This window comes from Aedes albopictus, chromosome 3, assembly GCF_035046485.1.
Source record: "Aedes albopictus strain Foshan chromosome 3, AalbF5, whole genome shotgun sequence".
NCBI lineage: Eukaryota > Metazoa > Arthropoda > Insecta > Diptera > Culicidae > Aedes > Aedes albopictus.
Window position 1 is genome coordinate 446997936 of NC_085138.1, and position 27439 is coordinate 447025374.

At 38.7% G+C, this 27439-nt stretch overlaps 1 protein-coding gene across 10 annotated transcripts in view; it reads right to left on the reverse strand.

Moving 5' to 3' along the window:
- Window positions 1-27439, reverse strand: part of LOC115260955 (protein kinase C, brain isozyme-like) — a 285232-nt gene that overhangs the window by 11927 nt on the left and 245866 nt on the right. For all 10 annotated transcript variants that reach the window (XM_062856747.1, XM_062856739.1, XM_062856742.1 and 7 more), the window contains 4 exons: window positions 7812-7903; window positions 502-703; window positions 250-438; window positions 42-182 (listed from right to left, as the gene is read on the reverse strand). In XM_062856747.1, coding sequence (XP_062712731.1) covers window positions 42-182; window positions 250-438; window positions 502-703; window positions 7812-7903 — 624 coding nt within the window. The remainder of the gene's footprint in view (window positions 1-41; window positions 183-249; window positions 439-501; window positions 704-7811; window positions 7904-27439) is intronic.

The following is a 27439-nucleotide window of genomic DNA, read 5'->3' on the forward strand; positions in this document are numbered from 1 at the left end:
TCATGCTGATCATCAACTCTGATCGCCTCAAGATAACTTACAATCTTAGGTTTGAACGGCGGCTGCACCTCGCGGTTCTCGATCTTCTCCCAATCGATCCGGCGGAAGAACGCATGTGCTCGGACGTCTTCTTCGCCACGAGCTCCACAACCTAAACGCTTCTGTGGATTTTTGGTCAACAGCTGCGAAAAATCAAACAAATCTGTGAGCTCCCTCTTCATCGGTAAACCTCTTTCCCAATTCACTCACCCCCTTGCAGACATCCTTGGCTTCCTTGCTCAAACTCTTCGGATACGACACGTTATGGTCGGTGATGGCCGCAAACAGTTCCTCCTCATCTTCTCCGTCGAACGGTGGCTGACCGACCAACATCTCGTACAGCAGCACCCCGTAGGCCCACCAGTCGACCGACTTCCCGTACGGTTGATACAAAATAATCTGCAGAAACAGAACGGAACGTCAACGCTGACTTCTCGCTTCAGATAAAGAGAACGAACTCACCTCCGGAGCGATGTAGTCCGGTGTGCCGCAGAACGTTTTGGTCGTTTTGTCGCCGGCGATGCCCTCCTTGCACATCCCAAAGTCGGCGATCTTGATATGTCCATCCTGGTCCAGCAGAACGTTATCCAGCTTCAGATCGCGGTACACGATGCCCCGGGTGTGCAGGTAGAACAGCCCGATGGCGATTTCCGATGCGTAAAAACTGCAAATGAAAAGCGTAAAAAGTTTAAATTACTACTGGAAGATCTACGAATGTTTCGCCGATTGAGGTGTTCTAAGTCATCCAAACTATCCCAAAGATCTGTATCTTGAGACAAAACAGAGGTAACAGTATCTTCATTCGCTATAGGGTCTTGTATCATTTGGGCAGGTGTACCTATTTTGGGCACTTGCCTCTATAACTTAGTCAATTTTAAACCGATTGATTTGAAATTTTGTATAGTGAACGGGCTTGGTGGTCTAGTGGCTACCGCTTCTGATTCGTATGCAGAAGGTTATGGGTTCAATCCCTGGCCCGTCCTTTTCATCCTACTTTGTATCTTTCTATCCACTTTCTCTCGCTCTCTCTTCTCTACATATACAACACATGTATATTCATATGTTCAAAGCCATCGCTAGAACCAGAAACGAATTGAAAAAAGTCGTTTCCCTCCCTTCCGACTTCCACTCACAGCACAGCGTATATATAACGCCTATAAGTTATGCAACCAAAGCGTGCTGTGCCGCTTGACCTTATTCACCTTATTCACCATACAATCTATTACGAACACTATAAATAACCCCATGGATCGCATCACCGACCCAACGGTGACTCCTAGATCTGCCATCCTTTCCGTCTAACAAATACCCCAGTCCGTGCGGGTTGTGGGGACGCAGAGTGCTCTCGGTCTCTAGTAGCAACAACCAGTACACTCTAACATTCCTTTCCCTTCCCAGCTGACTATAAGGACTTGGCCGACGCCGTTATTGATCAAATATGCATGAGCTGCTAAAATTGCACTTTGAGAATAAGTGGAATGTCCCAGCCCCTTATTCAGTTGGATCTCAGTGCAATTGGTACCAGTTCAGATCAATCACAGAGGAGCAACCATTGACATGTATAGTCAGAAGTGATCGTTAAATCGTTAAACCGATTGATTTGAAATTTTGTATATAGTTAGAACTCTGTACAAAAATTCAAATCAATCGGTTTGAAATTGACTTAGTTATACCGGCAAGTGCCCAAAATAGGTACACCTGTCCAAATGGTACAAGACCCTACATAAGATAAGTTGAATACTCAATTAAGTTTCTGCAGGAGAAGAACGATCTGAAAGTGGAAGCAGCTCTCCGATGAGCGCCTGAATTCCGTGCAGATCGTAGACATGGGAGACCACGACTACGGAGAGAACGACAACGTTAGCAGAGGACGGAAATGAGCCAACTCCCACACTGAGGAATGTTAAGGGCGCCATTCACCAGCCTTAAACCAACAAAGAAGCTGGAAAAGGTGGTATCGCAGCTGAACTCATCAAGATGGGCCCAGAAAAGTTGGCCACCTGTCTGCATCGGCTGATAGTCAGGATCTGGGAAACCGAACAGCTACCGGAAGAGTGGATGAAGGGGTAATCTGCCCCATTCACAAGAAAGGCGACCATTTGGAATGTGATAACTTCAGAGCTATCACTATATTGAATGCTGCTTACAAAAAGCTATCCCAGAACATCTGCCATCGTCTGTCATCTAAAACGAATGAGATCGTGAGGAGTTATCAAACCGGCTTCATCGACTGCCGGTCGACAACGGACCAGATGTTCACCGTACGACAAATCCTCCAGAAATGCCGTGAATACCAGGTCCCAACGTATAACCTGTTCAACGACTTCAAAGCGGAATACAAGAGTATCGATCGCGTAGAGCTATGTAGAATCATGGACGAATCGGCTTTCCTAGGAAGCTGACTGATTAAAACAACGATGGAAGGTGTGCAAAACTCCATAAGGGTTTCGGGTGAACTATCCACTTCATTTGAATCTGGCCGAGGACTGCAACAAGGTGAAGGACTCTCATGCCTACTTTTCAACATCGCTCTGAAAGGTATGATGCGACGAGCCAGGCTCAGGGGAACGATTTTCACAAAATCCGGTCAATTTGTGTGCTTTACGGACTACATAGACATTATTGCCAGAACATTTGGAACGGTGGCAGAGCTGTACGTGTACACCCGCCTGAAACGCGAAGCAGCAAAGGTCGGATTGGTGGTAAATGCATCAAAAACAAAGTACATGCTGGTAGGCGGAACCGAACACGACCGGATCCGTCTGGGTAGTAATGTTGCGATAGACGGGGATACCTTCGAGGTGGTAGAAGAATTCGTCTACCTCGGATCCTTACTGACGGCTGACAACAACGTGAGCCGTGAAATTCGGAGGTGCATCATCAGCGGAAGTCGAGCCTACTACGGGCTCCAGAAGAAACTGCGGTCGAAAAAGATTCACCCACGCACCAAATGCATTATGTACAAAACGCTAATAAGACCGGTGGTCTTCTACGGGCACGAGACATGGACCATGCTCGAAGAGTACCTGCAAGCACTCGGAGTTTCCGAGCGACGCGTGCTAAGGACGATCTTCGGCGGCGTGCAGGAGAGCGGTGTGTGGCGGAGAAGGATAAATCACGAGGTCGCTGCACTTTACGGCGAACCCAGCATCCAGAATGTGGCCAAAGTCGGAAGGATACGGTGGACAGGGCATTTTGCAAGAATGCCGAACAGCAACCCTGCAAAGCTGGTGTTTACAACTGATCAGGTTGGCACAAAAAGGTGTGGAGCGCAGAGAGCACGATGGGCGGACCAGGTGGAGCGTGACCTGGCGAGCATTGGGAATCGGGGATGGAGAATGCCACGACCCTTGTATTATGGATAAATATTGTTGATTCAGTTTTATCTTGAATTTGATGTAATACTTAATAAATGAAATGATGGTAGCAAAAATAAGAAAAGGCTATGCCGTTATTTTATATCTCGTATCCAAATAAAGTCGTATTTGTACTAGTAAGAATCTTTATATTATTCTTCTATTTCCAAAATACACTTGAAACAAATTTGGAATAAGTAACTCATGAGATCTTAACATCTCATATGATGGTACATATATCATTTTCCTAATTATTATGTGCCGCCATGCGTAATGAAAATTTAAGTTAGCTTTGTGAGTTCAACAGTTTTTTGTAACCTCATACGTGCAAAAAAAAAATCCTCTGTGATATTGGAACTTCAAGGAATTTACCAAAAATTCATTCGTAAATTTTCTATTGGGATTTTTTTTTTAATTTCCCATGCATATCTTTGGAAATGTATTCCAAGCGATTCCTTCAGAAAATGCCTAGGTTAAGTGTACCAGTTATCACCATAGTGGTTCCTAATTTGGTCATAGAGGTTATTTGAAATAATTCAAAATTGTGCATCATTTCAAGAGTTTTAATGACAAGATACATTTAAATTCTTGCTACTAAAACTTTTATAATAAGCCAAAGTTTAAAAACTTTCTAAATTCCCACCATGACCAAATAGGGAATCACTATGGCACTTTTAGGAACTATTCCATCTATGTATCCCTTTAGAATTTTTTTGCTTGTTTATTTTTTTTTGAGAATTTCCTCCAAAGTTTTCTAGAGATTATCCCAGAAATGATTTTTTTGTCAAACCTTCCTGATTTCATTGCATTTCATTTTCAGGAACTCCCATCGGAAAATCTTTCACGAATTTTTAGAAAGTTTTTTGAAAAATCTTCCACGGTGCATTTCAGAATTTCTACGGATTCCTTCAGTGATTCTAGAAGATCAAAAGTTCCTCCAGAAACATTGCCAAAGATTTCTTTAGAAAATCTTCCACATCAGAAATTTACTATTACTATCGGAAATTCTTCCAAGGATTCTTCTAGAAATTTCCCTGAAGATTGCTTAAAAAATTCCTTTAGAGATCCCTCCACAAATTTCTCCAAGGCGTCCAAGTAAAAGGAAATTTTCTATGGATTTCTTCAGAAATTTCTCCACGATTTCTAAGTAAAAAGAAAATCGCGTTAAGTACGGTTCCTTTGAATTCCACTAAGAATTTGCATCCTTTGACAGCTGCAGGAATTCCGCCATTACTACACAGGGAAAAATTTCTACTCAGTGGCTGAGTTGGTCTTACTCAGAAATCGAAAAATCCTTTGTTTTCTTACTCAGTTTTCGTTAAAAGTGAGACAACCCATTGCCAATGGGTTGTCCCACTTTTAGCCGAAACTGAGTAAGAAAACAAAGGATTTCTCGATTTCTGAGTAAGGCCAACTCAGTCATTGAGTAGACATTTTTCTCGGTGTACTTTCAGTTTTTCAGGCAATCATTCCCCCAGAGATTGCAGCAGGAGTTCAACCAGAGATTTCTTTAAGATTGCACCAGAAATTTAGCCGGCGTTTCCTCTGAAGATTTTTTCTCCTAGGAATTTCTACGCAAATTCCTTTAGAAATACCTCAAGTGTTTTTCTAGGCATCTTTGCGTTTCTCTAGGTATTATTTTTTTAGAAAATCGTTCACAGGTTAACTTTTAGAAAATCCTTCATGATTATTTTCAAAGAACTTCTTCGGGAGCTTTCCCAAAAACTCCTCAACATTTTTTTTTAGAAATTCCAGAATGGTTTCTCCAGTAGTTTCTCAAAAGTTCTTCCATGGAGTTTTCAATTCCTCTAAAAAATTCTTTTCGAATCCGAAATTGCTTCGAAAATTATGCCCAAGATTTCTCAAACAACACTTGGCGTGATTTCTTTAGAAATTTCTATAAGATTTTTTTTAAGCTGCTCTTGCGGTTCTATCAGAAATATCTGCTGAGATGTCTTAAGGTACCCCTGCAGATTTTGTAAATATATTCATTCTGCGATTTTTCGAAGATCGTCCAGAAATTGCCCAACAATTGCTGAAGAATCCTTAAAGGCATTTCTGAGAAATTTCTCAAGAAATTTCTCCTGGAACAAATTTAGAATTTTTTGGTGAGGAATTTCTGGATAAAAATTGCCGAAGCAATTCCTGGAGTTATCTCTTAACAAATTGTTTGATGAATGCCTAGGATAATATCTAGGAGAAAACCTGAAGAAACATATTAAGATACCCCCATAATTCTCAGGAAAAAAAAACATGAGAGGGTTATGAAAGAACTCTGTAAGTTATTTAAAAGTTAAAATGCTCGATAAACTTCTTGAAGAATGGCTGGTTAAATCCATAGAGGAATTTCTTAAAGAATTTCTTTAAAAAAATGTCTGCGGAAATTGTAGACAAAAGTACACACTGATGAAATTCTTAAAGAAATCCTTCAATAAATTTCTGAGGGATCCCTAGAGGATTTCTGAAGGAAACCCTAGAAAAACTTCTTGAGAGACCTCTAAAGGAACTCTCAGCTACATTTCTTATACAATTTCTATTAGATTTGTAAACAAAAATTCATAAACTACTACCTGGAGAAATCATCTGAACAGAATCCTGTGAACAAGAGGTACAAGAGGTACAAGAGGTGGTCCAAGGGTTCGGAGTGGGCTTTGAAGGTCATACCGGTGCCCTGCGATCATCGACCCTTACAACGATTAAGTGGCCGCGGAGATGAAGTCCCGGTAGCGGTGCTGTCGTGGCGTCGGTCTACTGGGTTGGATCTGAGCCCGCGGTTGGAAAGGGGCAGGTGAGACCCTGCTGTCTGCAACATTCGGATGCATCTGATAGGGCCTGAAAGGTAGGGATACCCTTCCTTTGCTGGCAGGTCAGTTCGGGATGCACGTGGTTGCAGTTCTTGATGTCTGCTAAGCAGTTAGGCGGCCTTCCGAGGACAAAGGGAGTGGTGAGGACCACTCGGGAAACTGGCTAAGCGCCAGCATGCAAATGTGATGGACTTTCCAAAGCGTGTCATCGATGTTCGTTGCTGCAGGCTACGTTGCTAACCTTGAGGGTGCAATAATGTACATTAACCCCTCTCTGCAATGCCTTCTTGGTGGTTCCGGAAAGACAAAGGGCTTGACGACCATAGGAATGTGTTTTAGTGGGTCGAGGAGAGAGTAATCCTGACTTTTACTAGTGTTGTAGAAGACGGCCTTAACCCCACACTACCCTAACCTTCCTGTTAGGGTGTCTGTTGAGCAGATTTTTCCCCCTATGGTTTAGATTAGAAGAAAAAATAATACCATGAAGGATGGGCGGTTGCCTATGTTAAGTAATCCTAGATCTGTACTACAAGGTATCTGCAATCCCTACACGTTAGGGAAAACAACAGGAACATCGCTCAAGACCGAAGAAGATAGTGCTCTACTATACACTCGGCGTTGGAGTGAAGTTACTTTGTAGCCAACAAGGTATCAAAATAGGAAAGGCATTGAAGCCATTTCAAATAATTGCGTTCTGTTTGTATTGAACTGATTTAAAAAGTAATAAAATGTTAAAGGACGGCCTCTAACATAAGTAGAAATTATTGATAAAAAAAAGTTGTTCAACGACATCGCTGGGTGAATCTTCATAAGCCTGTACACACGCCTATATATTCTATTGTCATCAACATTTCACCGAAACCGTGCTCGATGGCCAACGACATCGAAATAATTGTACCGTAATTATCACGCATCGGACCACACAATCACACCCACTAGGAAAAACACCCACCCTACCATAGCTCAAGTAGAAAAGCCGCCGAAACTGAACCGGCAGCAACATACCGCCGCCGGTCATCGTCATCGTCGTCGTTGTCCGGAAAATTGCGTGACCGATCAACTATCACGCCTTATCCCTCATGTTTAACCCTGTTTGGATGCGGAACAACGGCATAATTAAGATCGAAAATCACCGCGTCCAGCACGTCGTCGCAGAGAGAGGTGGTAGTAGTAGGCAGTCCGACCAATCCAACGAACTCAATGAAACGCCGACTGAATGGTAGTAGTAAACCGGGAAACAACATTCCACCAAACAGCTCCATCACCACGTGAATAACCAAGTTAAAATGGATAGATGTGGCAGGGTGGCGACTTGGGCAAAACTAATTATCCTTTCCTTTCTTTCCGAGAGCGTGCGCGATAACGGTGAAAGGTGGCTCCGGAATTCGGACCTAAGGAATTATGTGTAGGTATGTTGTATATAAGCCACAACCATTGAACAACAACGGAAGACGACGTTGCTCGAGGAAATTATGTTATTCAGCTTGACGTGTCTTACTGGCATCGGAATACATTTGCTTGTTGGAGCACGGTTTAGACTACTAATTTGTGTTAACAAAACGACAGAAGTTTGAGTAACTTGAACTAGACACGGATATGTGGGAGTACTTACACTGCTACTGGTTCTTTGAATTTGCCACACTGCTGTATCTGGAACATGAGATCACCACCGTTGACGTACTCCATGACGAAGTATAGCCGGTCCTGTGGAAAATTAATGTTAATTACTATATTGAATACTGCAAAAATATAGACTAGATATTTCCAGTCAATTATGAAGTTCAAGCAAGTTGCAAAATAATGATATTTTTTTGAGAATTTCTTCGACAATTCCTTTCGAACTTGCTTCGAAACTTTCTTTAGAAATTTCACCGACAGTTTCTTTGTAAATATCCAAGGAAAACATTCCGGGAACTTCTTTGAATTTTTTATCTGCTATTCTTTCAAAATTCTTTGGAAATTAGTTCGCCTTTTCTTTTTTTTAATTCCTTTGTTTTTTTTTTATGTAACCCGTAAAGTACCAGGACGAACCAAAAAATTTCAAACTGCTCGTTCTCAGCAGTGCATTGACCGATTTTCAAAAACTTGGACTTTTATTGAAGGGGAATAGTTGTACTAACTTTTACTTTTGGTGCCACCCCGCGAAACCCCTCCCCCCTTTCGGGGGAGGCAAATATGTCTGTGTTTTTTTCCTATTCTTCTGCTACTTTGAGCAAATGCTTCAGGTTTTTCAGTAATTTTGATAACCAGCATCCAAAATACCACCGGAGAAGTATAATTTAGTTGCATGACAGTGTCCAACATTGTTGGGGACCATTTGGTTTCGATGTAAGAGTACCAGGCCCACCGGAACATCCGGAACATCCGTAAAAATGGCCATTTGATGAAAATTCCTCTAGAGCTATGCGATTTTTTCCAATACAATCAAAATTCTTGGTCTAAGACCATAGTCAATGATTCGTTCCTCTTATGGACCACAATCGCCACTTATTGGTCCACCGGAAGATCCGGAACGTCCGTAAAAATGGCCAGTTGATGAAAATTCCTCTAGAGCTATGCGATTTTTTCCAATACAATCAAAATTCTTGGTCTAAGACCATAATCAATGATTCGTTCCTCTTATGGACCACAATGGCCACTTATTGGCCCACCGGAAGATCCGGAACATCCGTAAAAATGGCCATTTGATGAAAATTCCTCTAGAGCTATGCGATTTTTTCCAATACAATCAAAATTCTTGGTCTAAGACCATAATCAATGATTCGTTCCTCTTATGGACCACAATGGCCACTTATTGGCCCACCGGAACATCCGGAACATCCGTAAAAATGGCCATTTGATGAAAATTCCTCTAGAGCTATGCGATTTTTCTAATACAATAAAAACTCTTGGTCTAAGACCATAGTCACTGATTTGGTCCTCTTATGAACCACAGTAGCCACTTATTGGCCCACCGGAACATCCGGAACATCCGTAAAAATGGTCATTTGATGAAAATTCCTCTAGAGCTATGCGATTTTTTTCCAATACAATCAAAATTCTTGGTCTAAGACCATAGTCAATGATTCGTTCCTCTTATGGACCAAAGTGGCCACTTATTGTCCCACCGGAAGATCCGAAACATCCATAAAAATGGTTATTTGATGAAAATTCCTCTAGAAATTTGCGATTTTTTTTCCAATACAATCAAAATTCTTGGTCTAAGTCCATAGTCGATGATTGGATACTCTTATGGACCAAAGTGGCCACTTTTTGACCCTTTGAAAGATCCGAAACATCCGTAGAAATTGTCATTTCATGAAATATTTTCTAGAGCTATGCGATTTTTTCCAAAACAATCGAAATTTTTGGTCTAAGACCGTAGTCAATTATTGAATATTCATATTGATCAATGTTGTCACTTATTGGCCACCAGAAGATCCGGAACATCCGTAAAAAAAATCTTATTATGAAAAATCATCTAGAACTATGCGATTTTTTTTTCAACACAATCAAAATTCTTGGACTAAGACCGTAGTCAATAATTGGATTGTGGACCGAAGTGGCCACTTATTGGCCCACCGGAAGATCCGGAACATCCGTAAAATGTTTATTTCATAAAAATGTCTCTAGAGCTATGCGATTTTTTCCAATACAATCAAAATTCTTGATGCAATACCATAGTCAATGGTTATGAACCAAATTGCATGCACTGTGCAGCTTGTGTTTTGCCAACAGGAAGAGCAGAGGAACCCGCGTAAGTTCATCCATTGGCCGTGTGCGCAACACATTTCCTCGAGAAAATCTTTCCCAGATATTTTTCATTGCTTCGGCAGATCATGTTCCGGGGGGCTTGTATAAGTTTTCTAGATATTCCTGCCTGAAATCTCTACATAAAATTCGTTCCGATATTCCTCGTTATTCCACCAGGGATTGTGAATTATTCTTGTGAAATTCCTTGAGAAGTGCCTCCAAAAATCGAAATTTCTGTTAGCTTAGAGAAAGCTTACTCATTCTGTGGGTCAAAATTTCCATACACATTCCTCCAGAAAATCTTTACTGCATTCTTACGGAAAATGCTCGTGAAATTCATCCACGAATTTCTCCTGAAGTTCATAAAAGAATTCTGCAAAAAAACCTCCAAAAATCCTTCGAGGAATTAATCCAAAATTTCTTCCGGAAACTCGTCTATTAATTCTGACGGAAATTCGTACAGAGATTCTTCCAGAAAAATTCTCCATAAACTCTTCCGGGAAATTATCCTGAAATGCCTCCGGGAATTCTTCTAGGAATTTCCCCAAAAAAATCCTCTGAGAATTCCACCAGAATTTGTTCTGGGAACTCCTTCAGAAACTCCGAAGTTCCTCCAGAAACTCCAGAACTCCTCCGGTATTTTTTCCAGAAATTTCATGAAGACTTCTTCCTGAAATTATTCCTGCAATAAATTCAGAATTTTTCCAGAAAATCTTCAGGGAATCGAGAAAGTTCTTTAGGAACTCCTCCAGAAATTTCTCCGAATATTCCTCCAAAAATTCCCTCGTGAATTTCTTATTGAGTTACTCAAGAAATTCCTGTGGGAATAATTCCAGAAATTACTTCGGGAATTTCTCCAGAAGTTCCTCTGAAAATTTCTTCAGAAATATCTCTGTGAATTCCTCCAGAAATTTCTTTAGATTTTTTTTTCGGATATTCCTCCTGAAATTCTTACGTGAATTCCTCCAGACGTTTCTTCGGGAATTCCTCCAGAACTTCTTCAAGAATTTCTCCAACAATTCTTTCGAAAAATTCGTCAGAAATTCCTTTGTGGATTTTTCAGCAGTTTCTCCAAGAATTCCTCGGACATTCCTCCGGTTATCCTTCCAGAAATTATCCAGGAATTCTTCCAGAAGTTCTTCTGGAAGTTTGTCGAGAAATTGCACTGCAAATTCATCCAGAAATAGATTGAAGAATTCCTCAATAAATTCCTCTGGAAATTACTCAACAAATTACTCCGAGAAATTTTCCAAGAAATTACTCTAGGGATTTCTCCATAAATTTGGCTGATTTATCGACCGTATTTAAATTTCAAGTAATTGCTTTGGCTTTATCGGTCATTTTCTACTCAGAATGTAAGGGAGTTGAGATCAAAGTGCATAATGAAATGATAGATATGATAGTGTGATATGATAGGTTGTGAACCATTGTCAAATTTTTTGTAGAAGGTGAAATTAGGCATGAAGGCAATGTATTGAACGAATACAGAAATTTCGCAGGCAATATCTCCATAAAAAAAACATTATTGAATTCCTACAGGAATTTCTTCAAAAATATCACCAGAAATGCCATCGTAAATTCCCCCAGAAATTTATTCCGGAAATTCCTCCGGACATTTCCCCAGGAATTCCTTTGAAATTTTCTATAAATTCCTCAGGGCATTCTTCGAGAAATTCCTCTGAAAATTCTTAAAAAAATCTCTAGATATTCCTCCGGGAATACCTCCAGAATTGTCTCTGGAAATTCTAGTAATTCATTTGGGAATTCATCCAGAAATTTCTTAAAAAAATCATCAAAAAATATTCCAGGAATTTCTCTAGAAATTCCTCCGGGAAATCTTCAAAAAACACTTCCACAAGGTCCACCAGAAACTCCTCCGGGTATTCTTCCAAAAAATTCTCCGGGAAATCCTCCAAAATTTTTTCCAAGATTCCTCCAGAATTTTCTGCGGAAATTCCTTCAGAAATTCTTCCAGAAGTTACACCATGAATTCCTCCATAAGAACTTCTGCAAATTTCGCCAGAACTTCCTTTAGGAGTTCCTCCAGATATTTTTTTTTCAAATTTCTCCAGAAACTCCTCCAAAAATTCCTTGGGGAATTCCCTAAGAATTTTTCTAGAAAAATTTCCTCGAGAATTCCTTCAGAAAATCATCGACTACAGTTTTAGACCAAGAATATTTGTTGTATTGGAAAAATCGCATAGTTCCAGATTATTTTTTTATGAAATGGCCATATTTTACGGATGTTCCGGATCTTCCAGTAGGCCAATAAGTAGCCACTGAATAAAAATTATAATTGTATAGGAAAAAATCGCATAGCTCTAGAGGAATTTTCATCAAATGATCACTTTTACGGATACTTCGGATTTTCCGGTGGGGCAATAAGTGGCCACTGTGGTCCATAAGAGAACCAAATTAGTAGATAGGGTCTTAGCCCGAGAATTTTAATTGTATTGGAAAAAAGCGCATAGCTCTAGAGGAATTTTCATCAAATGGCCATTTTTACGGATGTTCCGGATGTTCCGGTGGGCCTGGTACTCTTACATCGAAACCAAATGGTCCCCAACAATGTTGGACACTGTCATGCAACTAAATTATACTTCTCCGGTGGTATTTTGGATGCTGGTTATCAAAATTACTGAAAAACCTGAAGCATTTGCTCAAAGTAGCAGAAGAATAGGAAAAAAACACAGACATATTTGCCTCCCCCGAAAGGGGGGAGGGGTTTCGCGGGGTGGCACCAAAAGTAAAAGTTAGTACAACTATTCCCCTTCAATAATAGTCCAAGTTTTTGAAAATCGGTCAATGCACTGCTGAGAACGAGCAGTTTGAAATTTTTTGGTTCGTCCTGGTACTTTACGGGTTAATAAAACTGTGTATTTTAACTATTGCTAATTCTACACTGCTTTTGGTCATTCCTTTGAGGAGTCCTTGAGCAGTTCCTTCAGCAATTGGGTTTTTAAATTTTGAAAAATGCATTGATTTTTTGATTTTATACGAAAGAGCACTTTTTTCTGAGTCACTATGATTTTTTTTCAGATTTTTAGAACTTTGTTTTGGTACCTAAAATCAATTTCAAAGAGATTTTTTGAAATCACCTTTTGACAGCTGGGCAACTGTTTGACAGCTCCGCCCAGTACAAACTGCGACGAGGGGTGATTCGACAAATCGCTCCCATACAAACTTCAAATTGATTTTTAAATATGTTCCTGGGCTCTAAAATTCATGAAAATTTGGATTTCGGCTCAGTTTGACACGCAGATTCAGAATATCAAATTATCTCAACACCGTTAAAGAAGCCAATTCGTCAGACATTATTGTCTATGAAACCCCCTTTCGAAAATTACAATCAAATTCCTCAAGCAGTTGGAGCAATAGAATTTTTTGGGAAATTCCTTCATCATTTTCCTTGAGAGGTCTTTCAGAAATTTCTTGATCAATTATTTCAAAAATTTCTATTTAAATTTCTTCGACAAATCCATTACAATCTCCCTTGCCAATTCCATTGGGATTTTTTTCGGAAATTTCTTTGGATGTTTTCTGTGACACACGGTGTGTTGAAACAGGATTATTATCGCACTTTCATGAACCTAAAATATTTTTTATGCAATTCAGTATCGTAATTTCTATTTTATATAACTCATTTTAGTATTATAATGGCCAATTTTTCCGAACTGGTTCATTATGCAACTGAAATGGGTTGCATAATGAAAAATAGTTGTATAATGTTCATAATGCAACTCATTTGAGTTGCATTATGAACATTATGCAACTCAAATGGGTTGCATTATGAAAAAATCATTGCATAAAATTTTGTATGGAACTCGTTGCAAAACTCGATTTTTTCAGCACTCTTCGTATTTATCCAACTCGGCAAGCCTCGTTGGATAAATGTACGACTCGTGCGGAAAAAATCAACTTTTTGCAACTCGTTACATAAATAACTATTCGTTATAAGTTAGCCTTAGCAGTATATATTAAGATTCTGGAGGTTAAAAAATCTTTCATCGGGGAAAATTAAAATAAATTCGATTTTAGTAGTTTACCACTTTTCTCATATAATATGGTATTATGCAAATCTGATGAACCTAAACTCCGCTAGAAAAAGTCCCCTTTCTACAGGGGGAATGGCACTTCCTTTGCTAACCGGAAAAATCCGCATTTATCCGTTGCTAACCGTCGTTAACCACGTCTAACTGCTGCTCAAGTTAGCAGCGATAAGCGATGGTTAGAAACGGATAAATACGGATTTTCCGGTTAGAAAAGGATATGTCATTCCTCTTGCCTTTCTAATAATAAATTTGAATCCATTTAGAGAGAAACGAATGCAAAAGTCTTTACAACGAGTTTAATTTTGTTTAGCGTTCGTTTCATGTGTCCAGCCCACTACAGTCTGCCGAAAGCCATAAATCATGAATGTCTACATTCCTTCCATTTGTCTGGCACATAGATATTTGTAATGGAGGAAAACAAATCTGGAGCAACATTTGAAAATGGCATACAACCATTGGTAAACAACGTCGTTCCTGAGCCCCCATTAGCTTATTCACAAGAACTAAGACCATTATCAGAGAGAGAGAGAGCAAACATCGATCTTTCGGATAACGGTGTTTATTTGCGTAGGCGGGCTGCTGTTAGGCCCTACAGAGCGTTTTCGAAAAAAAGACACAAGACCTCTTGAGCCCTTTTCAAATGTTGCTCCAGAAATACTTCTCATTAGTGCGACTCATACATTTGAGGAAACACCATATACCTGTGAATCGTGCCATTTGCTGCACATACTCTTTATGTGCTAATTTTCCTGAAATGGCGGGTATAAGTTTCACATACTTTGCATGCCAAACCATGTAACGATACACCTAAACGACGATCAGACGGCCACGAAAGATGATTCGATTGCGAATAATTAAACAAATATGGTGACTTACTCACGTATATTTTTTAACATTCTTGTTAACTGTAAATTTAGTTGTTTTAAGCTAGTTTAGCAGAAATACTGATAGCTCTTCGAATATAATTAGAACTCTTATGTATATTGTGCTCTGATTTTGCAGGGCTCAATGTTTTACTAAAAAGTGAAAATTTATCCTATAAATACTTTTGTTCGCATGTTGGACACATAGGGCCGATTTCTTCACCCTGACTATAGCGTTAAACCAGGTTTAACTATATGGGTAAACCTGGTTGACCGGTCAATCCGAGGTTAAGAAATCAGCCCTTAGAGAATAGCTTTTAATTATTTTTTCGGCACACGTCCTTGATACACGTACTTTAAGGTAAGCATTTGTAATAATTTTTTTTATTGTGAAATCAATAAATATTTGATTGAAACAGTTTTAGATATGATGATGATGAACCTGGGCATGCTAGCGGAATACATGTACGTAAAAAGAATATCGGATTAAGTACGAGACACTGAAGATGACCTAACAGTTGAGGTCAAAATACGTATCTGTCACAGAATGCAAAATCGTAGTGCAATTAAAAGGAACAGTCCTTAACTCTCTCTTTTTACTTAGTTTTAGATATGTTCATGTTCATGTTGAAATATTCATTGTTGTTTATGCTGAGAACAAATTTAACTAAGTTTACAGATAAAATAAAAATTGAAAATGTAGAACAAGATTAAGAGACATCAATGTTCTGGAAATGTCATAAAATATAAAAAACGACAAACAGTGGTATGCAAAGTGAGGCATGATTGACGCAATTTGAGGTTTCATTACAACTTTTTAGGAACTTTTATTAGCTATTTTATGCTTCATTTCGGAATCATTGGATAGATTTTGATTGCTAAATAGTTATAACACATAGAAGATGATATAAGGTATCGAGTGTACGGGTTACTTTTCATTTCAATTCTAATGGATAGTTTCCACTTTATAAGTACAGTGTAGTGGTTTTTCAGTTTTACGACTGTTCGTTTTAATCACTATTCCTTTTTTTTCGTTTTTGTCACGCTCTGCAAGGACAAGTGACATTTCTCCCCATACTAAATCTGTTGTCAAACTCACTTTGCAAAAATGAAGGAATTTTACTTGGGAAAAAGAAACTTTATTTTATGCAGTCACAACATTGAAACCATTATAATGCATGGAGTTTTTCTCAAGACCAAAGTGTCTTATAAAGCAAAACTACGAACATAGAAAAAAAAACCCAGGTTAATCCACCTAGTGGTGATAGTGCCTTTCTCGTCGAATATGTACTCAACATTTTTTCCGTCTATAAGCCGAAGTGTTCCTGAATCCCGAGAATACTTTAGAACGGAATAAATCTCATTTTCTTCTTTTGTCACAGTGCTCGTTGACTCGTCAATGAGGGGTGGAGCTGATAAACAATAAATGTGTTTGATGAAAAAATTCTTAAAAAAATTAAACAAAACCGCTTAAGGCGAAACTGGTAGCATTTCCTATTTTTTTTGGTTTTTGATTTTTTATAAAATAACGAAGCAATATTTTCAAAATCGGTTTTCGTGCACATGTTGAGTATGGATCAGGGTATATTCTGATTTGGTTACGCGGCATAAAATGTCAATTTTTGTGAAAATTTGTTCAAACATGGTTTCTGCAAAAACGAAAAACATTTTATGCCGCGTAAAAAAATCAGAAGATACCCTGATCCACACTCTACATGTGCACGAAAACCGATTTCAAAATATTGCTTCGTAATTTAATAGTACATCAAAAACCAAAAAATGAGGAAAGGCTTCCAGTTTCGCCTTAACTCATCGGTTTTGATAAAAAAAAACTTCTGGAAGACTCTAATTTCACTTTAAAATTGATAAATCTATTGGTTTATTTTTTTGTGCACTTCTTCAAGATGTGGAATTCCGACCAAAATTTCCAAGGGGGGACCCCTCTGGACTTAAGAGAAAATCAAAATTTGTGTCAGTCTTATTCAGAAAAGCAAGAATTTTATCAAAGCAATAATTGAATTTGGAAACTTATTGATGGCTCATATTCCGACGCTATGTTAAACGTATAGGCCGAGCTGAAAAATATCAAATCTCTCAGTTGAATGCTTGACCACCTTCACTAGCACTGGATGCCGATCATTATCAAGACATTTCGGCATTTTTTTTTCTGCGCACTTTAGCCTATATTTTATTACCATTAATTATAAGATTCATGTAAAATTTGAAAAAAAAAGTGCAAGCAATTTCCCGTATTAAAGCCCATTCAAATTTCTACCGTGTTACAGAGCGCGAGGACTCAACCAGTTGCATCAAAATTGTTCGCAGTAATTTTAGACGCAGAAGGGGATTGGTGCTATAAAATTTAAATTTTTCCCTACAACGTTGATCCATCCTACTGTGAAATGACGCCTCAGGATTCTAAAATGATGTAAATTGACAAGATCGCTTAAATTTTTATCAAGATTTTGTTCTTTTACACATATTAATCGCTTGCATCGATTTTGTTCACCTGCGTAATTTCAGCAATGGATCCAACCCTGATTCTGCAACACTGCCGGTAATCTTAAGTGTGGTCAGAGACTATTTTCTTGCTGCCCGTGTAACTGGTTAACGAACATTGTTGATGATTTGATGTTTCGCATGCATGGGTTTGGTTTTGTTTTTTAATTGGTCACTTCCGACGGGACACCTGGAAGCGGTTCCGGAACACAATATACGGTATGAAGCTGTTTTCTTGCTTACCGTTCATCTGGTTATCGAAAAACCCCGCTCTTCCATGTGTCGCATGCCTGAGTTTGGTTCACTTTTTTAATTGGCCAATTCCGGCAGGACATCCGGAACCGGTTCCAGAACACTACCGGTTCAAACTAGGTTTGAAACTATGTTTCTGCTTACCGTTCATCTGGTTATCGAAAAAGCCGCTCTTTGATGTGTCGCATGCCTGGGTTTGGATCACTTTTTTAATTGGCCACTTCCGGCAGGACATCCGGAACCGGTTCCGGAATACCACCGGTTCAAACATGGTCTGAAACTATTTTCCTGCTTACCGTTCATTTGGTTATCGAAAAAGCCGCTGTTTGATGTGTCACATGCCTGGGTTTGGTTCACTTTTTAATTGCCCGATTCCGGCAGGACATCCGGAACCGGTTCCGGAATACTACCGGTTCAAACATGGTCTGAAACTATTTTCCTGCTTACCATTCAACTGGTTATCGAAAAATCCGCTATTTGACGTGTCGCATGCATGGGTTATGTTCACTTTCTTATTTGGCCACTTCCGGCGGGACACCCGGCACCGGTTCCGGAACACTACCGGTTCAGATATAGTCAGAGACTATTTTCCTTCATCTCGTTCATCAGATAATCGAAAATGCCGTGGTTTGATGGGTCACATGCATGGGTTTGTTGCATTTTCATATCTGGCCCCTTCCTGGGGTACCGGTCCGGAACACCTAAATGGCCATAACTCCGGAACGGCTGGACCGATCTGAACCATTTTCAATAGGAAACAATGGGACAATGTACCCCGTCGAATGAACCATCGGTCGTTGAAATCGGTTCATATTTACTATCTAAAAATGAGGTGACTTTTTTGTACACATACACACATACACACGCACACACATACATACACACACATACATACACACACACATACATACACACAGACATCATCTCAACTCGTCGAGCTGAGTCGATTGGTATATAACACTTGACCCTTCCGGGGGCTCTATCAAATTTTCGTTTTTGGAGTGAACATATAGCCTTTCGGTACACCTTGGTGTACGAGAAAGGCAAAAACACTACACGATATGTTTTCAATATAGTTTAGGCTTATACTATAAGATGTCATTCACATTGGCATATATCAAGCATGCGTTTCATTCGGTGAGGTAAATTATTAATAAAAAGTTGTGATGTTTTGAAAAACAATTCAAAACCATCTGTATAATTATCCTTAACCAAATGATTGTTCGATTAAAAAAATGTAATGAAATTGAAATTGCTTATCATGACCGTTTCAACTTGCCCTTGTGTACCTTATTTTAAACCGAATGTTGAATTATCATTTTTAAAGGTATTAACAAAATATGACAACGCCAATCTAGTGTTTTTGTGCCAACTTTTTGTTATTTGAGACTCAACAGCCCACTTAACCCTAAAGGTATCAATTTATAAGTAACAAGGAGATAAGTCTTTGAAAATTTTAAGATTTTGTATGGACGAAAGTCCTCAACAGATCAAAGGCAGAACTTTTGCAAATAAGTCACACACACTCAGTATAGTCGACTCACTTTTTGGAAAATATCCATGTGGATGTGGTTTGAGATGCAAAGTATGTGCAATTAATACCCACCATTTAAGGCAAATTAGCGCATAAAGGGTATGTGCTGCAAATTGTATGAGTCACAGGTGTATGGTGCTTCCTCAAATGTATGAGTCGCACTAATGGGAAGTATTTGTTTACCCCCATTATAAATATCTATGTGCCAGACAAATGGAAGGAAAGTAGACTTTAATGTTTTATGATTTTCGGCAGACTGTGGTGGGCTGGACACATGAAACGAACGCTAAACAAATTTAAACTCGTTGTAAAGACTTTTGCATTCGTTTCTCTCTAAATGGATTCGAATTTATTATTAGAAAGGGGACTTTTTCTAGCGGAGTTTAGGTTCATCAGATTTGCGTAATACCATATTATATGAGAAAAGTGGTAAACTACTAAAATCGAATTTATTTTAATTTTCCCCGATGAAAGATTTTTTAACCTCCAGAATCTTAATATATACTGCTAAGGCTAACTTATAACGAAAAAATATTTTAGGTTCATGAAAGTGCGATAATAATCCTGTTTCAACACACCGTGTGACAGTTTCGATAAAAAAAAAAACTTTCAAAATTGGTTTTGCAATTCCATTTTCATTAATTTTCGGCATTTTTTATTTTTTAATTTGTTTCTTCTGAAAATTCAACTGCATTTCCAGCCCAAAATAAGAAAAAGCCGATTTGGACACAATAATTACTCTTCCATCAACTTTTATACATTTTTGCTTACCGTATGAAAAAATACCTATTTGTTGATGTTTTCAACGCTTAAATTTATCCAGAAACTTTCTCCAGGGAATTCATTACCCAGGTAACAATTTGAAGCTGAATAATCGTTTTACCAACCATTTTAAAGCAGCCTTCATTTGAACTAAAGCTGAGCACAAGATGTACAATCCTTTATTCAGCCCCTAAACATCTTATTTTGGTGATTTTATCCAACCTAAAGCTGGTTTGAGGTTCATTGAAAGGCTGATTTAAGGCTTAATATGCGCTTAGTCAGCGATAAACTAAATTTACTTAATTTAGTTAAAAATAAAAAAACATTGTTTAAAGTTATTTTTACCATTTGCGCTTTTCATTTCCAGAAGAGATACATCGGGACGCATAAATTAATCTGGAATTGAACTCGGAACTGCTGATTTATAGTCACTCACCTTATCACATAAACCACACACAAATGTATACATATCCTTGATTGAAATCGAGAGCGATGCTTGTTGTATCTGAATAATCAAGAACATAAGCTGAACTAAAGCTGTATGGAGGCTGAAGAAGCTAGGTAAACTTTAATCAGCTAGGTATTGCTGATAAAAGCGGTTGAACAAGCAATACTTCAGACCAATATTCAGCTGTCATTGTATTCAGTTACTACCACCATTAACCAGCCATTATTTAGCTAATTCTCTCACTGTTCAGCACTCATTGTTACTTGGGAGTTTCCTAAAGTAATTATTTCAAATGTTTCACTAGCTTTTCTTCAAAATATCTCAAAAAATATTTTAGAAAATCTTGCATGGATTGCTTCGGAAATTCTAAATCAGATATCTCATAGTGATATTTTTCAGAAATTCTTCGAGCCATTCCTCCTGAAATTTATCAAAATATTCGTATAATAGTCCATTCAGGTATATCTGAACAAATTCCTCCGAGAATCACTGGAATTCGTGGAATTACTTCAGAATTCCCTCAGCGAATTCTTCAGAAAATAATCCAGGGATTTTTTTAAGAAATTCTGCCAGGAATGTATACGAAGATATCTCTGAGAATTTCTTTGGGAATTCTTCCAGAAATTTCTAGTCTAGTCTAGTCTACACATACACAGCCATTCATTGAAAGAATCCTGGAAAATGATAGAATCGACTACTTCTATCATTTTTCTTGTCATTATCAATGCTTGCAGCACATCGGGGATGTAATACAAGAATTGAAGCGGCCAGGCCTACTGTGCAGCGTTTTGCTGTGGATATTGACCACGATAATGCTATAGAACGGGGACATCTCGTACCAACCGCTCAGCGTAGTATATAGTATAAACGTGAGGTAACTTCGTTGGGAGTGACTTTGCTAAGAAAGTTAATGTCACTCCATCGATGGTCTTCCTCCGGGGATGGGACATAGGAATTTGGGCCTCATGTCCAGGCTCGAAAGCCTAGGCTTAAGCGCCATTGCTCGCTCTCTGAAACGAGAAAAAAGCAGAGTGACCCCTTCCCCATGTACATATAATAAAATATGTATGTAGTATAGTAAATATCCCAAAGGTAATGCATCTAATAATTGTGATTATGGTATGGACAATAACATGATTTAAATCAGAACGAACTCACCAAATTTATCAATTAGAGTGCGCCGTTCATCAGTTACAGGATCGGATTTACTGACTATTGCGATCCTCTGTACTGCCCTTCAGACTTTTCATGCATAAACACTTGAATTTTCTAACTAAACTAGCATACAATCATTTTCATACAAATCATTTCCACACATTGACGCAGATACTCGTATGTTTTCAACGCAAATGCAACTTAACGCGTCTAAACGCACATCACAACTTCTACAACAATAACCACTTCACCAAGGGGGAGTCACTGAGCACATCTTTATTTGCGCCAATTATTTTCAGTGTGCCACCGGGTATTGAATTGTGCCTCAGTGTGCCCCGAAGTGCCACTGCTTGATGATTCAGATTTTGCTTGGCAACTACCAAGACAACCAACTGTTTGTTTTTATTTTGCAGGTAAAATGCACAAGGTTGCCTAGTTTTTTCACCCAAACTCAAGTGTCAAAATTGTGCCTCAGAGTGCCTCGGTGTGCCACACAGCGTATAAGACGGTGTGCTTGGCACCTCTTGGCACAATGTTCCAAGCGACTAGCCCCTTGCACTTCACTTCTTAAATTCCCTTCCCACTTCACTCTTCGTTCACTTCTTATCAACATATTCTATGGACCGAATCCTCCGCAAAACATTTCATCAATGAGTCGTTTTTCAACAACCCGTGCCATCCCTTGCTGACCACTTCCATATTCTCACAGCATTTCCGGCAGAATTCCATTCGAATCACTTCATCAAACAGCTTTCCCGGTGCGATCTGAAGGCACCCAACCAGCCGCATCACCACCTTATCGGTAGAATGTAAAATCCCGCGGGTGATGATTTTGGACTTTGGATTATTTTTTTTTTCGTCCCACTGGTAACACTTAAAGGGCACCACGATAGGAAGTAATTAAAAAAGTCAGCTGCAAAAACTATCCGCCGAATTGATCCATGATGATGACAAGCAGCACGAAAAACACAACACATGAAAATTTTGCTTCCATCCTCGCGCGCGGCACACTGCGATCCTCTTGGGAATTCTTCCAGAAATTTCATTACAAAACTCAATTTTTCTCTGAAGTTTCTAGGCAACTTCTAGGAATTCCTTTAGCCTTCCTTGGATTTCTTACGAAATTTTTCCAAAGACTCCATTAGAAAATCCTCCTCTCAGAATGTGTTCTATAGATTATTTTTGAAAGTTCTTTTAAGAACGTGGCAAGGATTAAACCAGCCTGGAGCTGCAAATCTCTCAAAGAAAGATACCGTAAAATGGGGTAACTTTGACAGTTTTTCAGCGAATTTTCTTAATATTTTTCCATGTAACAGTATTTTCCCTACTTTTATATTTTTAAAACAAGTACTGGGGTATCAGTTATCAATTGCAATTGAAAGATTTGATGATTTTAAATATTTTGGGTGACTTTGAGTTTTCCATATGAGCGAAAATCAGATTTTCATTTTGGGGTAACTTTGATAGTGGCCTGAAAAACACATCAAATCTTAAAAAATAATCGCAGATTGAAATCTTAGGAATATGAACCTGATGAGAGAAGCCTTGTGGAAAATATCAGAGAGATTTTTTATATCAAAACATTGATTTTTTACTAAATTTTACATATAAAAATTTGTTTGTGGAGTACTGAGTGAAAAACACAGTGGATTTAGCTGTCAAAAATCATTATCTTTGTACAAATATATGTTTAACGGTACATCAACATATAATTGCATGCTATTCATGGTGAGTTTTCTTTTTTTTGGATATATTTTAAATTTTCTATTAACAAATTTTGGATAACACAGATTTATCAACATGAAATTACATGGGTATTGCATACTTTTAGGCGTTTATTGATGTATGGAGATTTATGTCTCAATTTACAAAATTGAGTCCAGTTTGTGAAAACGCACTTCGTTAAGAGATTCAAGGCCAGATTTGGAATCTACTATGATGGATCTACCAAGAATAAGAGGCCATTCGTTGAAAAAATAGTTGAAACAGAGCTGTACAACAGATTGTTTGAAGGGTTTGACAAATGACAGAAATATCATCATTTTTTATTTTTAGCTCAAAAAGTTAAATATAAACTCGGTTTTAATAAAAATTCGTTTAAGATGGACTTTCACATGTATAGTCTTGATCTACGTTTGCCTTTTACTTAACTGGTTAAAGGAATCATAGTTATAAGATAATCTATACCATGCCTGTCGCACTATCAAAGTTACCCGCATTATCAAAGATACCCCATTTTACGGTACCCAATTTTTCAAACCTCCTCTAGAAAAGCTCTCCATAGAGTGTTTCAGAAATTCCGAATTATTCCAGCAAATTACAAGATTTCTTCAGAAATGCTCTCAGCGATTACTTCAGAAAATCAAAGTTCTAGAATTCCTTCAGAAATTCTTTCTGAATTCCTTTCCTGGATTCGTTTCGAAATTTCCCTGAAGATTCATCCATAAGTTTGTCCCAGGATTTTTAAATTATCTTCTAGGAATTTGGGCTTAAAATTTACCAAGGTTTCTTTCATTTACTCTTCCATGGTTTCTTCGGAAATCCTTCTTCAAGAAATTCCTCCAGGCCTTCCTTTAGAAATTTTCTTAAAAATTTTAACAGATTTTTCTTCAAGTATTTTATTGTTGATTTCTTTTTAAACTCTGCAAAATAGTGCTTAAGAAATTCTTCTTGGGATTAATGAAGAAAATCTTTCCGAGATGAACCAGCCCTGAGCTGAAAATTTCGTAAATAAAGATAATAAATAATAAAATAAATCAAGAAAATCATTTGGAAATTTGTCCAACTTCTCAAAGATTCTTTTATATTTTTTTTCTGTGGTTTCTTTGAAAAAAAAACCCAAATTAATCCACCTAGTGGTGATAGTGCCTTTCTCGTCGAACATGTTCTCACAATATTTCCGACAACGTAAGTCAAAGTGTTTCTGAATCCGAATATTTTTATAGAAAAGCAAGCATTTTATCAAAGACATCTTTGAATTGACTTAAAACTTATTGATTGCACATAGTCCGACGTTATGTTCAACGTATAAGCAGGGCTGAAAAATATCATACTTCTCAGTTGACAGCTTGAGCACTTTGTTGAGCACCTTCACTAACACTGGAGGCTGATCAATATCAAGACGATAGTAACAAGCTAAGTTATAACTCTTTACACAATCACAGATCACAAATTTTTTTTCTGAACATTTGGGCTATATCTTATTGACCGTTGAAAACAAGAGCGATAGGTAGTGAGTATAGTGCGACGTCTGTTTGTATGTGGGTTTAATTTGTAAGATTTTGTTCTCTTACACATATTTATCGCTTGTATTGATTTTATTTACTTTCGTAGTTCCGGCGAAGCACCAAACGCTGGTTGTGCAACCCTACCGGTAGTCTGTAATGTGGTGTGAGCCGTTAGTTAACCGTTCCTCGTGTTATTCAAAAAGCCGTGATGTAATATGTTGCATGGTACATTTGGTTACTTTCGATGCGGTACCGGAACAGGTTCCGGAGCACACCGGGTCTCGCAAATATAGTCTGAGACTATTTCATTGCAAACGTTCATTAGGTAACCCAAAAAAACACGATTTGATTTATCTCATGCATGGGTGGGTATAGATCACTTTTACATTTGACCACTTCCAGTGGGACACCCAGAACTGGTTTCGGGACACTACCGGTTGTCTAAAATATGGTCTGAGGCTATGTTCTTACGAATCGATCATGGTGTATTCAAAAAAGCTGCTATTTAATGTACTGTCAAACACTTATTTGCGCATTTCGCCAGTTCCGGCGAGACACTCGAAAGTGGTTCCGGTACACTACCGGTAGTCTTAAAGTGGCCTGAGACTTTTCTTGCTGACCGTTCTGCGCGTTATCGAAAAAGCCGATATTTAATGCGCGGTGTGCATGCGTTTGGTTGCGTTTTACATTTGACCACTTCCGGCGGAGCACCTGGAACCGGTTTCGGCACAGTATTGGTTTTCCAAAGTGTGGACTATGATTGTTTCTCTTGTTAACCGTTCATCAGGTCACCAAAACAGCTATTTATGGGGTTGGTTCACCTTTACATTTGATCACTTCCGATGGGGCACCCTTAATCGGTGAGGAATCCCAAGTAACACACTTGCTACAGAAAAGTCACGGTGGCGCAGGTTTTTGTTGCGCAGAAGTCACTGTGACTTACTTCCAGCAAGTAAATATTTATTTGTTGGAAGTAAGTCACAGTGACTTTTACGCAACAAAATGCTGCGCCGCCGTGACTCTTATATGACAAGTGTGTTTCTTGGGATACTACCGGTTGTTCCAAATATGGCCGGAAACTTTTGTTTTGCCAAAGATACCTTAAAATCCGCGAGTTGATTTGTCGCATGGGTTTGGTTCACATTTTTGTTTGGCCATTTCCGGCGGGACACCCGGAACCGGTTCCGGATCACTACCGGTTCATATACATATGGTCTGAAAATATTTTCCTGAACAGTCATCAGGATATCAAAAAAGCCACTATTTGATATGTCGCATGTATGGGTTTGGTTAACTTTTAAACTTGGCCACCTCTGGCGGGACATCTGGAACCAGTTCCGGAACACTACTAGTTCCGATATGTTCTGAAAATGCTTTCCTGCATACTGTTCATCAGGTTATCGAAAAAGCCGTGGTTTGATATGTCGCATGCATGGTTTTAGTTCAATTTCATATTTGGCCACTTCCGGCGGGACACCCGGAACCGGTTCCAGAACACAACCGGTTCAAATATGGTCTGAGAATATTTTCCTGCTTACCTTTCATCAGGATGTCAAAAAAGCCACTATTTGATATGTCGCATGCATGGGTTTGGTTAATTTTTATACTTGGCCACCTCCAGCGGGACATCTGGAACTGGTTCCGGAACAGAACCGTTTCCAATATGGTCTGAGAATGTATTCCTTCCTACTGTTTATCAGGGTATCGAAAAAGCTGCGGTTTGATATGCCGCATGCATGGGTTTAGTGCACTTTTTGGGCACTTCCGGCGAGACACCCGGAACCGGTTCCGGGACACTACCGGTTCAGATATGGTCTGAGACCATTTTTCTGTTTACCGTTCATCAAGTTATCGAAAATGCCGTAGTTTGATGTGTCGCATTAATGGGTTTGTAGCGTTTTCATATCTGGCCCTTTCCTGGGGTACCGATCCGTAACACCTAAATGGCCATAACTCCGGAACGGCTGGACCGATCCAAACCATTTTCAATAGGAAACAATGGGACCAGATTCCCCGTCGAATGAACCGTCGGTCATTAAAATCGGTTCAGGTTTACTTTCAAAAAGTGATGTGAGTTTTTTTTGTACACACACATACACACATACACACACACATACATACACACACACATACATACACACAGACATCACCTCAATTCGTCGAGCTGAGTTGATTGGTATATGTGACTTGACCCTCAGGGCCTTCTATCGAAAAGTCATTTTTGGAGTGAACATATAGCCTTTCCAGTACACTTAGTGTACGAGAAAGGCAAAAACCATCGAGAGATTCCTTCAGAAATTCATACAGGTATTCCTTCAAGAAGTCCATCAGAACATTGAATTAATTTAATTTGTTCAGGAATTGCTGCAGAGATTGCGTTGTTAATTTCCGCAGAAATGTGTCCAGGAATTTTCGCAGGGATTCATCCAGAAGATCCTGAAGACTTTCCTCCAAAGATTCGTGCAGAAATTCCTCCAGACATTGCTTCAGGATATTCTTCTGACATTCTTCCACGTGTTCCCCAAGAAATTCTTCCGGTGTTGTCCCTAAAGATTTCTCCATAAAATTTTTAGGGAGTTTTAAACTTTCAGAAATATTTCTTTTAGATTATTATTAGCTTTATTTACGAGGCTTTCAGCCCTAGGCTTCTTTTCTTTTAGAAATATCTTAAGATTTTTTTCTAGGCGTTCCCTTAGGTATTCTTACAGGAATGCCT